Raw genomic sequence first — 16,465 nt, forward strand, 5'->3', positions numbered from 1 at the left:
ATCAGATCTCATTACAGATGGTTGTGAGCCACCCTGTGGTTGCTGGGATTTGAACTCACTTAAAGGGCATCCTATGAATGACTTGCCCAGAGTGGTCTTTCCTTGCCCACCAAGCTTCAGAAAGTGTTCCTTCACCCACCCTGCTGAAGGGAGCACAGTGCTCAGACATCTGGGCACACAAGGCCAGCTCTCCTGGCTCTCCTGGCTTCCTTCTTCCTGTTCATTGAACATCTACCTGCATGCTAGAGGCTGAGGCAGACCCTGGGGTCCTGAAAAGGACCCTAAACCTCTTTTTTTTGTTGTTGTTTTTTGGTTTTTTTTCGAGACAGGGTTTCTCTGTGTAGCCCTGGCTGTCCTGGAACTCACTCTGTAGAGCAGGCTGGCCTTGAACTCAGAAATCAGCCTGCCTCTGCCTCCCAAGTGCTGGGATTAAAGGCGTGTGCCACCACTGCCCTGCTCTCCTAAACCTCTTGCTTTCACAAGTTAAGGAACAGAGGGTCTGACATCAACAGGCTTCAGTGGAATGTGAGCTCAGTGGAATGTGTCAGACCCCAGATTCTCTGGACACTTAGCTACTGCTCCTGCAGGTTGGGAAGGCCTGAGGGACACCTTACCAGGCCTCATGTGTTTCTCTCTCTCTCTCTCTCTCTACTGACAGAACTGAACAGACCGCAGGTTTTCTTGTGGCACCAGTGACAGCCATGGCCACTGAGAGCAGAGAGTTCATAAGAGGTTGTACAAGTGTGGTGTTCCGTCAGCCCACAGACTGCAGTGCACCTGGAGGCTGGTGGCCCTACCTCGCTGGAGTCCTCTTGCTGGTTGATGACAGTCAGGGCATCCTCCGAGGCCTGTCGCTTGGCCTCCGCCAGGGCTCGTTCCATCTTGGCACGCTCTGTGGTGATGAGTTCATGGGCTTTGCGCTCTGCATCAGACACAGCTTTCTGTAGTTCTGACATGGCCTGGCGCTTCACCTCATTCACAGCTTCTTCTGTAAAGCACAAACGTAGGGTGGCAGTCACCCAGGCTGGCTCCCCTGGGGTTCTGGACCCTCTATGCTCACGACTCGGGCAGGCGCCTAAGTGCAGTTGTGTGCACACATGCTGACCATACATTGCGTGTGTGCACACAAAGGCACAAGTCAATGACTCCACTCCTTAGCTGAAAGGGGTGTATGTGGGTGAATGTGTGAGTCCTGGGCACACGTGTGCAACTCTGGTCACAAGGAACAGAGCCATGGGTAAACTTTCCAAAGCTCTACCTGCCAGCGTCATGGTTCTTACTCTGGTGTACATCTTCAGTGGGTGAGGGCCAGGTCCTACCCACAGTATGGTCTAGCGGTTCTGGTAGTGTCCAGGATTCTGTTCTAACAGGCTTCAGGCAAGTCACTGCTGTGAGAACAACAGGTCGGCTTAGACCTATCCATAGGTAGCCAGAGGTACACTACGTGAACCCTGGCTGTAAATATCTGATTCATATTCTCTCTCTCTGTCTCTCTGTGTGTGTGTGTGTGTGTGTGTGTATGTGTGCACACACATGCATTTTGTATATACCCCTATGTGTGACCCAATGTGTAAATCCCAAACTTGCCTCGTGTGGAGACCATCTGAGACACAGACACTTCTTTTTGTTTGTTTGTTTGTTTTTTGGTTTTTCGAGACAGGGTTTCTCTGTATAGCCCTGGCTGTCCTGGAACTCACTTTGTAGACCAGGCTGGCCTTGAACTCAGAAATCTGCCTGCCTCTGCCTCCCGAGTGCTGGGATTAAAGGCGTGCGCCACCACGCCCGGCAGACACAGACACTTCTCCCAGGGTCTATCCTTACTCACCAGCCTTCCTCCAGATCTCTTCAGGCATGTAGCCAGACAGGGTCCTGGGCGTGAAGTCCCGGTGAACATCTGGAATAAGGGGGCAGGGTACAGTGTCACACACAAGATGGGTTACCAGTTGCCTTCCTCCACACTGGATTCCCTTCCATGCCGGCCAGGGTTTGAAGGCAAGAAGTATCCTTCCCCTTGGGAAAGAGGGCTTCACAGGCTTCCAGGAGAATGGGGGGGATTTGAGTGGCATACTCTTATAGACAGTGAACATGGATTCAGGCTGGGATCTGGGCATGTCCCCGACCACTTCACCCCCATCTCCATAGGCACCACTGTGGATGGGTAAATAGAAGCCCTCGGGTGCCTCCTCCTAAGCCTGGCCTGTACCTAGCAGAATCTGGGAGGTCCAGGCTCCCTAGCAGGCCAGGCACATCTTTATGCCATGGGAAAGGCCCCCCCTTTCCAAGTGAGGCTTCCTGTTTAAGTGTTGGCTAGCTTTCTGGAGAATTCGTGGCATCCTACAGAGATTGTATAGGGCTAGCAACCTCTCGCTACAGGTCCTCCATGCTCTTGCTTGGTACACACCTAGCTGAGACCCCTCAGGGCCACTGCAGCTGTTGAGGGACCGGGCAGAGATTGGGGTAGGGCCCTTCTTCCCCTCCTCAGAGTCACTGTAGCACCGGATCCAGTGGTTGAGTTCCTCACGGTCGGCCTCCTGACACCGGCGCAGGACGGTGAGGGATCGCCGGGTCTTCTCCACCATGTCCATGATGCAGTTCAGAAGCTGCGGGCGGGTGGCAGGGCCTTCAGGACGTTGGAACCGGGGCTGTGGCCAGATGTGGCCATCCAATATGGAGGGGGTGGTCAGGGAGCCAGCTCAACGTCCCTGAAGGCGGGGCACAGAAATCTGTACCTGGGCTCCCCACAAACAGTGAAATGACTCCCAGTGCCTGTGGGCACCCAACTTGAATGGGAGCTTCTTTGGATGCATGGTAGGGGTGGAAGGAGCTTGGGGTGTTTCCTTCAAAACTCTCATTGCCAAGAAAGGTGCATGAGGGCCAGGGGAGTGGAGGTTCCTGGGAACATCAAGATGTGGTCCACCTGGCCTGACCAGGGGCTCAGGCTACATCACTGGGGCTGGACTCTGCAAGTGTCTGAGCAGGAGATGGTAGAGGAGGAAGAGCCAGTGTGCATGGCTCAGCGTCCTTGTCCCTACTCTTTGGCAGCATCCTGACAGGCCAACAGTGGATAATGACCCTCACATAAATGGGCAGGCAGCCAGTGGGCATGCCGGTGGGTCCTACCAGGAGATGCTGAACCCAGAGGAGCACAATCTCAGCGTGGGTCTCCCCACCCCAGCCTTGTGCAGACATTCAGGGAGTTGCGCACACGGGCGTGGCAGCCCCACCTGGGCACTCACACTGTTGAGGTGCTTCCATTCTTCTGCCCACTCGCGTTCTGTGAGCCTGTGATCAATCACTTCTTCTTGTCGAGACCCAGGTATGGCTGTAGAAAACGCCACACACAGTTAGGCCCCCATGCGGACAGACAACTAAGCCCTGACTTGGATCTCAGGCCCTGCCCCTACTCCCAGGTGCCTCCTACTTCCTACACCAGGGGCATCGGGAATCTAAACCAGGCCACCTCTGTGGTGCCTCATGACTCACTGCTTCCTGGTAACCTGCTAACCCAGCTCCTCTCGCTTCGCCCTTTCTGATAGGCAGCTCTAGATGAACTCACTTTAAAGGTCTTTCTTATCATAGCCCAGAAACCTCCGGGCCTCTGGGCAGCTGCTTAACTTAGGTGTGTTTATGACTTCCTTTCAGATAACCGCACTCCTATGCATTCCTCAAAGTCCAGGCCCGCAGGGCCCCTCTACAGCTGTAGTCTTTGGAATTCCTCAGGCTGTGTGTGTGTGTGTGTGTGTGTGTGTGTGTGTGTGTTTGTGTGTATGTCTGGTCTCTAGGTACAAGATCTCCCTGTTTACTCTACTATCCCTGCTCCCAGGCTGTCAGCTTCATGAAGAAAAATGGCTTGTTGTGTTTACCTCTGTGTCCCAGGCTGAACTCTGACCTGGGTGTTTACCGCCCCCCCCCCCCCCCCCCCCGATCTTGGGATCAGATCTACCTGCAGCAGGATCAAAGCAGTAATACAGGATGGTTCATTCTCCATGGGATTCTGGGGCCCTTATGTTGCCACTCCCTGCCTCAGTTTCCCAACCCTGCCTAGTTCTTGCATCATAAGTAGTTAGAAAGAAAAGCCTCAAGCTGACCTGATAAACTTGAGGGGTGTGCCCACAGTTACCAGGCAGAAAGTGGAGGAGGCGGTGTTGGGCGTAAGGAGGCCAGTCTGGGTCTGTCACCTCGGGAATGACCAAATGGGGTGTGGCGGGGTGTGGGGTGCCACTGGCTGGGGCATGAGGAACATGATGGCCCTGTCTTGGTTTCCCTGCAATGTCAAATGCTCCCAGTGTCCTAACTGAGGCTGTGCAGGTGATCTGGCACCAATCCAGACTTCCTGGGGGGGGGGAGAGGGGGCAAAACCTCTCTTTTAAGCAGCCATCAGCGCCTTAGGACCTCCTGCTACCCTAACCTGAAATGCCTCCCTGAGTTGCAGAAGGGCAGGGAGTGGCCACAGCCGTCATCCAGCACCCTCTCTGGCTGCCCACGAGGGGCCTGTGCCAACGCCCAAACTAAAATAGAGGCTGAGATCTGTGCGACAGCTGGCGTTTATTTTTGCATTAGCAGAAGCGGGTGGGAATTAGCACCTGCCTGACCCGGCTGTGGTGAGCCAGACACTGTCACCTGCTGCCTAGGACCAAGCCCTTGAAGCTTCCACGGTGTGAGGGCAGGGAAAAGCCTCTGCTGACCCTGCTCTGGGACCCTATTGGCATTCTGAGTGACCCTGGATAGTCATTTCTAACATTACGTTCCAACACACTGGGGTATGGCAGGGATGGCCATCTCTGGGTTTCCATAGAGTGTTGCTGTGCCCACCCATGGCTGCCCCACAGTCCTTGGACCTCGGTTTCCTTTGAGGTGTGGGTACAGACTGGGAAATGACAGTGTGCAAGATGAGTGGCATGTGTTCCGTGTCAGCTGCTGTCCTTGTCACCGGTGGCTGGGCCTTGGGGTAGAGTGTGTGCCAGGTGCTCTATCAATAACCTATCCTCACATAATCCCTGTTCTGACAAAGAAAGAAACTGAGGCACAGGGAGGTCACGTGGCCCACTTGAGGGTTACTTCTGAATTCGAGGAAAGGAAGGCAGTCCTGCTGGTAATCTTACCCTCAGCTACCGTGGCCTTAGGCTGCCCAGGGCAGGAGGATATCCCAAGGATTAGAGTCCTCTACTGTGGTGTTATATGTGTGTGAGGAGTAGTGACTTGTCTCTGGAGGGGCAAGTCAGGCTACATGGGCGCTGGGGTGGCTGCTGGCTCCTTATACCCATTTCCTTACTGGATAGCTGAGGTGCTGCTGACAGCTTCAGTGTCCTCCACTAGAGCATAGGTACAAGCAGGTGCTGACTGAACCCCTAAATAAATGCATGCAGACTCTTTCCAACACTGCCACGTGCAGGTGTAAGCATGGGCACAAACTCACAGACACACAGGTTCCAGACTATGTGTTCAAACCTCAAGCCGTTGACAGCCCTCTCACACCGCTTACCGAGGGGCCGATGGCGTTCCCGTAGCTCTCGGGGATCAGGATGGCGGTAGGAGTCCCGGAAATGGTGGGCCATGGCCATGTCCTCCAGGCGATAGTGTGGGGGCGGGGGTGGCGTCGGGTGGGGCAGCCCATTGCTGGGGCTGCAGCGCTGGGCGGGGCTCAGAGTGCAGGACCGCTTACTGAGGTGGTCAGGGTGCAGAGGGTCCCGGTCTGACCCATTCTCTTTGGTCCTGACCAAGAAAATAGGTGACCAATGGACATCAGCCCCAGTTTTGGATAGAGGATAATAATGGAGGTGAGGAGAGACAGACAGGGTGGAGGCAGAAAATCAGAGGAACCCCCCCTCACACACACACACTGGGTTCTGGTCCCCTGCTCTGACCTCCTCTGGGGCTCCTGGTGAAGAATGGACAGAGGGAGACACCCAGGGTCCCATGGCCAGGTGTGGTCCCCACTGCGATATAGTGGTAGGACCAGTATCTCTATGGCCCGTCAAGGGGTCCAGACCAGTCCAGCTACCATAGATAGGCCTTAGGCTCCAGGTCACTCAGGGTTTACAGACAGCACAGAGAAAAATGAACTCTGGCGGACAGTCCCCTCCCTGAGCTGCTGTCCTCCAGGGATCCCAGAGGCCCCTGGGGTCCATAGCTAAATGAGCTGCATATGCTTGTAGAACCCAGTGTCGCCCACACGCCAGCCTGTCCCTGCAGCACACAGCGGGGTTAGCAGTGCTCCATCAGCCCGCTACAGACAACAGACCGGGCCAGCTGTCTGGCAGAGCTGCGGCAGGGGCAGATGGGCGGGCAGGAAGAGGCCACCATGGGTCACCTCCCGTCCTGTGGGTTTGTGAGAGGCTGGCACCTGTCAGGTGTTCTCCTTTTGCCGTTCTCGTTGACTTCCAGCAGGAGCTCAGACGAGTCGACAGGGGAGGTGGCGCTGGCGTCCAGCAGCAGCTGTTCGTGCTGAGCCAGGTACTGGGCAGGTGTCTGCTTGGCCAGGCGGGCACAGTGCAGGAGCTCACGCTGCAGCAGCGGAAGATTAGCCTGCGGGCAGGCGGGACAGGGGCTTTAGGCACGGCTGACTGACAGCTGGGGTGCAAACCCACGTAGCCTGTTCATAGCAGACAGCCCACAACTGCTTGCATGTGACTCAGGGCTGCTCTGGGTCTCTTAGGTCCCTTTTGCCTTCCAACAGCACAGTGGGAAGTGACAGGCCTGAGATCTGCTGGACACACAGCGATGTAGGGACTTCACCTCCTAGAGTGCTGTCTGCAGCCAATACTCCCTACCTGTACCCCGTTTATGCAGGTACCATAGCATCGTTGTCATGGAGAAAGAAAGCAAGGTTAAGAGGGGGCAGGCAACCTAATATACACGCATGCATGAGAGGGGGAGGGAGAGGGAGGGAGGGGAGGCGGATAGGGATGTCAATAAGCTGTGCTGCTACAGGGTCTCTGCTCTAGCCCTTCCCCCCCCTCCCCGCCATGCACTGGCCAGAAGCCCCACAGACCCAGCTCCTCTCCCCACTACCTCTCACTTTCCAGTCTCAGCCCTAAACAAAGCTCACGGCTGGAACCTGGGACATCGGCACATAAGGAATATGACCTCCGTGAACCCGCGCCTCAGCCATGACATCACTTCTAGATTCTGCAATCTGCAGATGAAGCCACTGGAGCTCACGGACTTCATGTCTGTGAGCTTCTCCCCAGTGCTGGGCAAAGGTCTCCAGGCATGCACTGCTGGTGGCCAGCCTTTTCAGAACTGCTGCGGGTAGAGTGGCAGGCTGGCCTTCAGCATGCTAGACAGGGGCCCAGTGGCAGGCTCTTGGGAGAGCCAGCAGTTCTAAGTATTTGTAAATAAACACAATCTAAAACTTTCCCATGCCGTTTCAAAGCTGCCAGGGCAGCCTTCTCCAGCCTCCGCCTCCTCAGCCTCCGTTGGCGCATCCACCCGGCCCATCAGGCAGCCGATACGTTTTTTTTTGTTGTTGTTGAGCGGTATGGCTGCCAGGCCTGTTTTTCTGTTTGGATAGCTGAACAGGGGCCAGCCCACCATCTGCCGACCACGTCAGAAGCATGGGCTGGGATGAGGTCCTGGGAGGTCTCAGTGGTCCAGAGTCTCCCCCACCCTCTCCTTGGCCAGCATGGTGGGGTGGGGGCTGGGCATGAGCACCATCTGGTTGCCGTTCGGGTGGGGGAACATCTGGGGTCCTGGCCAGCTGGGGCCAGCTGGGAGCTAGAGCCTCGGATGGGGTGGCTTCTGTAAAGCTCCACGGTCCAGCTACATGGAGGTGGATATGGGGCAGAGTGGAGGGGACCTAGGATCAGGTAGCCCTGCCGTACAGTCCAGATACATGGCAGCCCTTGGCTGGGGATCCAGGACCACTTCTCTCCCAGAAAGAACAAGTCTCCACTCTTTTTCAGAAGTCCCAGGCATTATTCAGAGGGCACACCCAAGCTGGTCACAGGGTGGTCTGGGCCCCAACTTCACTTGGTGTGGAGATTTTGATGCCCAGAAAAAAAAAATCTAAACTATCTTTGTCCTGGATGGGACTCTGGTAAAAGACACAGCATACACCTAGAACCACCAAGGTGACAGCAGAGTCCTGAGTTTTTGTGACACTTCCCTTTGCTTTATAGAGTCTCTCCACCACAAGCTGCTGAATGGGATTGGGTGCACCTCACCCTGGCTGGGCTACCGAGGAGTCGTGTGGTCTTGGGATGATCATACATGCCCTCTTGACCCATCAGCACACCAGAGCTCTGGTGTGATAGACTCCAGTGAGCCCCATGTGAATTAACCTAGCATTGCCCATCACCTGTGTGGCTGACAGCTTTATCTTGCTTAGGAAAGGACCCTAGAGGGCCCTGCCATTGGAGCCAGGCTCTGCCCAGCCACACCCTGCCCAGCCGTCTCCAGAGGCAGCCATGGGAAGCACTGTAGAGGCCAGGATGTCCGTAACTATTCAGGAAGGTGCTGTGGTGACTCTCTGCCCTGCCAAGAGGGGACCCCACCCAGTGAGGGCAGGGGAGGCACCTGGAGCTGCCTGACCCCTTCCTCTGGCTTGTCTGTCTGTTTCAAGACCTTTGAGGCTGGGCCCTGCTGTACCAGCAAAGTAACTATGCCTCTTTGACAGGACAGAGTGGGCTCTGGTTGGTTGGTGTCTTGGCAACAAGGTCAGAGGTACTGGCTGGGATCTTGTATTTTTAGGTTTGACCTTTGGCCGTTGCACCCCAGGAGCTCCATATCATGGAGGCAGACATACCACCCAGTGTTCCTAACAATGAGACGCAGAGGTCCTGGGTGAGCTATGACACAGGCTAGCCCCCAAACAGCCAATGTGGGCATAGAGAAATGAAATGGAGGCGGTCCCTTGAGGAGGCAGTGCCCAGCAAGGTGTCCCACCTAGTTAGGTGATCCTGAACTTGGTTAGGTAGGAAGGGGACTGTGGGTAAGGACCACAGGAAATGAAAGCTGGGATATTCCAGGCACAGACGGGGCGGCTAATGCTATGGAGCATCTGTTGCAAACATCGGCTCTGACAAAGTAAGCAGGCGTATGGCATCCCAAAGACAGGCAGCAGCAGCAGTCGGCAGTGTGCGGAGGGTGAGGAGAATGGGGCCTCCAACGCACACCAAAATGACTGCCAGGTGGGCCTACGCGCTGGCACCCGCAGCTTCTCTGTTGTCACTAGCTCCAGTGTGAGCCTAGCAAGGTGTGGGTGGGAGGGAGGGAGGAGGGGAGTGGATATGGGTGTCATGTGGGGTCCCCCTGTCAGCTGCCATAGGGGGTGCGGCTGGTGGGACATGTACTGTGAATGTTGTGGGGACTCTGAACTGTACAGACCCGAGCTTGAACCTGGCCTTGGATCTCTACCAGCTGGGACAGTGAAGGCTTCAGTTTTCCTGCCTATTAACTTGACCGAGTCAGGGCTGTTTCTCCCTCTCATGGGTCAACAGGGCATCTGTGCAGAGAGCCTTATAATCCATTCTTGGTCTAAGTTGGGCAGTTTAAAAACTCACTGAGGTAGCTGCTCTGTGAGAATGGAGGACTCCAGCCTCAGGGGCTGAGTACAGAGGAGAGGAGCCAGCCCAGAGACTAGGTAGCACTCATCCTTTACACTGTCTGACCTTGAACTTTGACTGATCACAGAGCACAGGCATGCAGGACCAAATGAGCCAGGGCTCTGGTGGAAGTGGAGGTGGGCGCCCTCAGGGGTGGGTGAGCTAGCATCTCCCTGAGAGGTCTGAGTGGAAAGTAATCACGTGGGCAAACACATTTGGAAGCGCGCCACCCCCTCTCCTCTCAGAGTGGAGAGCTACAGTGAGTCACAACCCCAACGTGAGGACCTGGCTCATGAGCTTCTCAGTAAGCCTGGTATTGCACACTTGCAACCCCAATTGCTGGAGGCTGAGGCAGGAGGACAGAGTTCAAGGCCAGCCCCGGGGAACTTAGTGAGACCCTGCCTCAAGATTCAAACAGGGCGAGAGCCACAGCTCAGCAGCAGGACACCTGCCTAGCGGGGACGAGACTATGTTCACCCCTCAGTGCTGACAAAAACCAAACCAAACCAAAAGAGCCCACAGAACCCAACCAACCAAAACACCAGGCAACCCTCATAAACAAACATGGCTCCTCATCCCGAGGGCGTGGGCTGAGGAACCTGCCTTGCTCAGCGGCTCTGGTTGCTCTGCCAAAGGGACCTAGTACGGCATCACTGCATCACCGTCGTTTGTGCCCAGAGCCTTTCCAACTCTGAAGACCCCGAGTCTCTCTAACCCTGAGCAACACCATTGCCAGCAAGTAGATCNAATGCATGAGCGGATGGGACTTAAAATCAGGCAGAGACTGAGACCCTCCCCAGAGGAGCTGGTTGAGTTCTTCAGGGGACTGTGACACAGGAGGCTGTGTCCAGGGGGCTGGTTCATGCTGAGGACGATCAAGTGACCAAAGAGACAGCTGATAAGCATGCTACAGGGTCACTGCTGCCAGTCTGCATTTGGCACAGCATCTTCTGTCACCCTGCGGTCCAGGCACACACCTGCCTGTCCACCACCCATTCTCCATCCTCTGCACACCCATTTCCCACACTGGATTCCAGCCATGACAAAGCAGGTTTCCCTCCTTTCCCAGGGCCTTTGTATCACCATCCCTGTTGCCTGGAAGGTGCTGCCTTCGCTTACCTTCAGAAAAGGGATAACAAACGGCCTCAGTGGAAAGTTGGTGGCTTCCTGGAGCTTGGCATGAAACTCTTCGATCGTCAGAGTTGAGTTCTGCAGAGAGACCGACCGCCCCATCTCAAGGTTCCCATGCATTTCTGACCCAGATGTCCCACCCACACCCTGGGGAGGAGGAGGAGGGGGTTCCAGATCTGGCATGAGGGCTGGGCAGAGCACGATGGGGTTGTGGCCATTGAGATGGAGCTTGCGGCAGAAGCTGTCATGGGGAACAGGGGCACCTGATGGTTCGTAGACTCACCACCAGGCCCAGCACCAGTGTGCGCACGCGCTCCCCTATCTCGGGCGAGATGTCACTGCCAAACTGCTGCAGGGTGGTGAGGAAACGCTTAAGCTTGCTGAGCTGCCGTGCCCCGCACGCCGGAGGCAGGTGCTGTGTGGAGAGCGAGGCCGTGGATGAGGTGGCTGGGCCATTGCTGAAGCCATTGGGTGTAGACGGGGCACCGTGGATGGCCGTGGGTGAGTGGCTGCTGCCGTTCATCACTGTGGGAGAGTGGTGAGTGAGTGTGAGGGCAAGGGGTAACAATTGCATTTGATGGTTATAAGTACACATGATGGCAACGTCAGTGACCCATATGACAGTGACGATGATGGTGGCCGGCGTACTACACAGCTGCCGCTCTGTCCCTGCAACCGTTCTGTGCCCATAGGCGTTATACTCTTTTTACAGATATGCAAACTTGGTACTGGGGAGGTGGCTCCCTTCAACTCAGGTACCCCAGTCAGGAGGGTGGTAGGGCTCACACACTGGAATTGGCTCCAGAGACAGACATTTGTGGGGCCGGCTGTGACTAGCAGGGTCTGCAGACGCTGTCCCTGGGGGCTACCCTGAGCCTGACCTTCACGCCAGCCGAGATTCTAGATCCTCCACAGGCAGCAGATGCCCAGTTCAGACTCCCAGACTGGCTCAGGTTTCCACTATGAGCAAGCGTGTCTTCACCCGTGGTGTGGGAAATGAGAAGTCACTCTCATCACCCCCCAAGAAAAGGCTAGCAACTCTGCCCCTGCTCCAACAGCCTCAAGCAATACCTTCTACCCAATCTCTTTCCCAACTCCGAGCGATGTGCCCAGAGCCTTTCCAATTCTGAAGACCCCGAGTCTCTCTAACCCTGAGCAACACCATTGCCAGCAAGTAGATCCAATGCATGAGCGGATGGGACTTAAAATCAGGCAGAGACTGAGACCCTCCCCAGAGGAGCTGGTTGAGTTCTTCAGGGGACTGTGACACAGAAGGCTGTGTCCAGGGGGCTGGTTCATGCTGAGGACGATCAAGTGACCAAAGAGACAGCTGATAAGCATGCTACAGGGTCACTGCTGCCAGTCACTGAACCCTGGCTGGCTGGATAGCCCTGTCATTGGCTCAGCGTCCCAGGGCCAAGGCCAGGGGCTGCCACCGAGTCCTTGCCTCTCAGCCCTGAGTGAGTGACAAAAGGTTAAAAGTTGTGGCAGTGGGCCCCAGCTATGACTAGCAGGGTCTGCAGACATGTCAGAGATGGTAGGTTACCGATACTACCTCTAGCATATAGACATGTTCATACACCTCTGGCTCACTCCACTGTGGCTTTGTCTGTGTCCTATGTCCCTGACCTTAAGGATACAGCACTGTCTTCTGCCTTGGCAGAGAATGCACAAGCCAGATTCTCTTGTCTGGGCTGAGAAATATAGCTCTGGGGTGCCCATAAGGTCACAATCCTCAAAGCTCCAGCTGTCCCATGCCACCTGTGTTGAGGCTAGCCTGGTGGGGCTAGAAGTACCAAGGGAGAAAGAGAGCCCTCTTTTACCCTCAGGGTCCCTCCAGGCTTGCCCAGGACAGAGACTCCAGCTGGGTTCCCCTGGGTTCCCTGCTTGTCACAGGCAATGGGTTCCTCAGCAGGTCACTCCAGACTGTGCATCTTGATTCAAGCACTGGGAGGTGGCCTAAGGGCTGGGCACGGAAAGGTGAGGTAGGGCTAGACCCGCATCCGTCCTTCCCGGCCCTCAGATCTCCTCAGATGCTACGGCTCTTTCAGGATCCTGTTCTACCTCTGCTCACACTACAGGATGGGGGAGCCTAATCTGACTCTGTCAGTCTTGTGGTTTCAGGCTCTCCTGTGGGCCCAATATAGCCTTCTCTTGCTAACTAGTGCAGTGACTGGCACCATCTTGTCCGGGTGCTGCCTGAGGCTCTAGCCCAGATAAACCGCCTTGGGGCCAGGGCGCCTCACAAATATGTTCTCGATCCATATAACAGACTGGGGTAAGCGGCTCATGGGTACAGCCAGCTGGTGGCCCCCAACTGTCTGACCCTAGGGCGGACCCCCACCTTCCACACCAGTTAAGACAAGAGATGCTCTGGCGTGGTGGGTGTGGCTCTGCTGGTATAATCCCCTCAGAGAACACCTTTTCTCCCCATTCTATCCTCACCTCCAGTCTGACAGTCACCTGCTACAAGAGCTATGCTCTCACAGGTCCTCAGACACCCTCATATCATAAACCCTTGAAGGGTTTGGAGAGTGGCACCTGTCCAGACAGACAATGTAGGTCAGACCTGGGCCTGGCATTGGTTTCTCTATCTGCCAGTGGTCCCAAGCCATTCTGAAGTCCTGAGGTGGGCTTCAGGATCAAAGCATAGCAGTCTATCCTGTTTCCCAGCCCCACGGCTTATGGAGCCTGTGCATGCCACCAGTTTACCTGGAAGCTGGCCCTCAGGAGGTCACAACCCTGACAAACTCTACATGTTGTAGGGTTATGTGAGGCACCCCCTTGACAGCTGCTTCTGAGGAACACAAGTTTCAAAACATGTGGGGAGAGACATGCAGGCTCACAGGCTACCTGATGTTTTTAAGCTGTCACCAGGCATGGCAACCCTCTGCATATGGTTCTAAGTAGCTCCTCTCTCCTAGGGTATACATGGAAGCCTTCCCATTTGTCTTCCCCAAAGGATGTCAAGAGCCTCTTCCAGGGCTTAGGATACAGTCAGTTCCAGAATGATTGTATGCTAGTAGAAGCAGGCAGGCATAAGAACTGTATGTGGGAGCACCCCTCTTGCTCTGCAATGGTCAGTGATGGCAGCACACAGCATCCTAACAGCTCTGGGCTCTTAGCCTCTCTAAGACCAGGTCCAGAGGACCTTACTCGGTGGACTTCCTTCTTACTGGTGAGCTCTGACAGCCAACAACACACGCCCCAGTCAACCCCAATGACAGTCACTTGCAGTCACCTCAGCCAGGCCAGGAGATGGCTTGTTGCCATGGAGACCTCACTAATAGCCATGGTCTCGTGTCTTAAGACCAAGGGTTCTATCACCAGGACTATGGGCCTTCTAGTAGTTTCTAAGACATGCCGATGGATACATGGTCTAGTCCGCACCACCCACCAGACCCAGCCTGGCCTGGTCCTGTCCTCCCTGTGGCCCGCTTACCAACCTTGCTCTGAGCGCCTGGGTCCCCCGTGGCCTGCTCGCCTCACTGCCTGTCTTCCCTCCCGCGGCTGCCGGGCAGTCTCAGCAGCTAAAGAGACGCCAAAAATAGCCCCCGGCACAAGTGTTTTCATTACCACGACAGGTGTGTTACTAAGTTAGACTGCACACGTGTCCTCGGCTGATGTTTGGGGGCACACGCTAGCACCCCCATAACTCCCCCAGCCTTGACGCTTGGGTGGGAGTTAGCCTGGGGCTCTTCCACCCTTTCTCCCCGACACGGGGAACACCATTATCACCACAGCAAGAACCGGTCAACAGTTGATGACCAGTCAGGCTGTGTGCCAGGCTCTAGTGTGTGGCTAAGCAAGGCACGGAACAATGGCAGCAAGAGGGACAACAGAGAACACGGGCTGCACATGTAAGCGCTTCCTCATTCTTAAGAGCCCAGAAGTTATATGGCAGCCACACATGCCTGGGATATGCAGCTAACTGGCCCAGTCAAGGCTGCTTCTGCTGGCGGACAAGTATTCTGAATGTCACCTCATGCTTTGATACAATCATCCACTAGTGACTGATACCCACAGGGCACGTGGCATGGCTCAGACACGGCAGCAGTGGCTTTGTCAGCGAGGTGCACGAATCACCCTCAGCGCTCCATACTGTGGTAGCATCGCCTTACAGGTGGGGAAACTGAGGCAAGGGCAACCATCCCTGCCCATCGTTAGCTACCCTGCCAATAGTAGGAGCTAGGGTCTCTTATAACAGTGGAGTGTGGCTTGTCATTGACATATGTCCCACTGTCCCCTCACAGCCCTGGCATCTGCTCCAGTTAGCCCATCTGGATGTTGGGGATGAAGCTCAGTAGGCGCCTGTTCACATGCGAAGGCACCACAGTTCCCACACAATGGCTGAGGGTCTCAGTCTCTAGCCCTAGGCCCCTGAGCCTCTCTTGTCTTTAAGGAGGCTAGAGATCTGACAATAGGAGTGTAGAGGCCTTGAGAAGGACCCAGGTAGCCTCCTTGAAGACCACGGCTCGCTCTTTCTTCCTTTCTCTCTTTCTTTCTCTCTTCCTTCCTTCCTTTCTTTCTTTCTTTCTTTCTTTTTCTTTTCTTTTCTTTTTTTAAGATTTAGTTATTTAATATGTGTAAGTACACTGTAGCTGTCTTCAGATACACCAGAAGAGGGCGTCAGATCTTATTATGGGTGGTTGTGAGCCACCATGTGGTTGCTGGGATTTGAACTCAGAACCTTTGAAAGAGCAGTCAGTGCTCTTAACCGCTGAGCCATCTCTCCAGCCCCTGAAGCCCACGGTTCTTGTTATTTTACTTACAGAGACAGACCATGGACCACTTTAAGCAGCCGTGGAAACGGCCATGGGGAAGAGACGTCGCAGGTCCATCCTCGCCATCTGTAAGCAAAATAAGAAGAACAGGCTGTCAGGAGGGCGCCGCAGCGGCTGTCCTCTCTGCAGTGGCAGTCCTAAAGACCACACTGTTGCCACTGGGGGCTGGCCCACTCCTCTGGGCCTCAGTTTTCTCCTCTGTAAAATGGGTTGCACTGGGTATCTGTCAGCAGGACACTTCACTCTTAAAAGCTGTCTTTCCAGAGAGTGCTCGGTTATCCCCTCGGCACTGTCCTCGAGGGACCTGAGGGCCCAGGCTATGTGTTTTCCGTGACGGAGATTCAGGTCTGTTACGTGAGGTGGGGTGTCAGTGGACACACACAGTAGCTCTAGGAGTAGTGAGCCCCTGTCTCAGAAACTCTCAAGGAAGGGCAGATGGGAGCTCAACCTACCTATAGGCTCCCTGCCTAAGAGGACTTTAGGCTGGGTCAGTGCTCCTTGTATTGTCCCAGGTCTCCATATTCAGCCTCCTGCCTGTTTCCCCAGCCACAGACCAATCTGTGCCCAGGGTGGTCACTGGGCCAGGAAAACCACAGCCCTTAAATAGGTTCAAGGTCAGTGTCTCCATTTGGCTTGGAACACTGGGCAGGAATCTGTAGCCGACTGCAGAGGCTTTACCGGGGCTGCCACCAGCCAGGTGCGGAGGGGAGCGTGTGTGTGGATTAGGAACGAACCTGAGGTGACCTCAGGAGGCTTATGCTCCAACCAACTAGCCCCGGTGATCTGAAGCCCCCTCAGACTGGAAGTGCCCGAGACAAACGAAAGCCTTATGCTCTACAGACAGAGCTGCAACCCCCAGAGTGGGACCGAGAGGCAGGAGGCACACAAGCCCTCCCCATGAACCACACATGCTCTGACCACCCTCACATCTGTTCACAGGCCTCATGAAAGCAAAGCCTTGAAGGCCCCAGCTGACCCCATCCTCACTCCTAACCAGGAACATCT

General features: G+C 55.3%; 1 protein-coding gene across 3 annotated transcripts in view; it reads right to left on the reverse strand.

Moving 5' to 3' along the window:
- Nucleotides 1-16,465, reverse strand: part of Cbfa2t3 (CBFA2/RUNX1 partner transcriptional co-repressor 3) — a 68,556-nt gene that overhangs the window by 1,954 nt on the left and 50,137 nt on the right. For 2 of the 3 annotated variants that reach the window (XM_021170231.2, XM_021170232.1), the window contains exons 3-11: nt 15,449-15,526; nt 10,960-11,201; nt 10,665-10,754; nt 6,344-6,525; nt 5,483-5,712; nt 3,237-3,322; nt 2,402-2,600; nt 1,826-1,894; nt 798-988 (exon numbers count right to left, since the gene is read on the reverse strand). In XM_021170231.2, coding sequence (XP_021025890.1) covers nt 798-988; nt 1,826-1,894; nt 2,402-2,600; nt 3,237-3,322; nt 5,483-5,712; nt 6,344-6,525; nt 10,665-10,754; nt 10,960-11,201; nt 15,449-15,526 — 1,367 coding nt within the window. The remainder of the gene's footprint in view (nt 1-797; nt 989-1,825; nt 1,895-2,401; nt 2,601-3,236; nt 3,323-5,482; nt 5,713-6,343; nt 6,526-10,664; nt 10,755-10,959; nt 11,202-15,448; nt 15,527-16,465) is intronic. The other variant, XM_029480752.1, reaches the window with a different exon arrangement.

Source organism: Mus caroli, chromosome 8 (assembly GCF_900094665.2).
Source record: "Mus caroli chromosome 8, CAROLI_EIJ_v1.1, whole genome shotgun sequence".
In the NCBI taxonomy this organism is placed as follows: domain Eukaryota; kingdom Metazoa; phylum Chordata; class Mammalia; order Rodentia; family Muridae; genus Mus; species Mus caroli.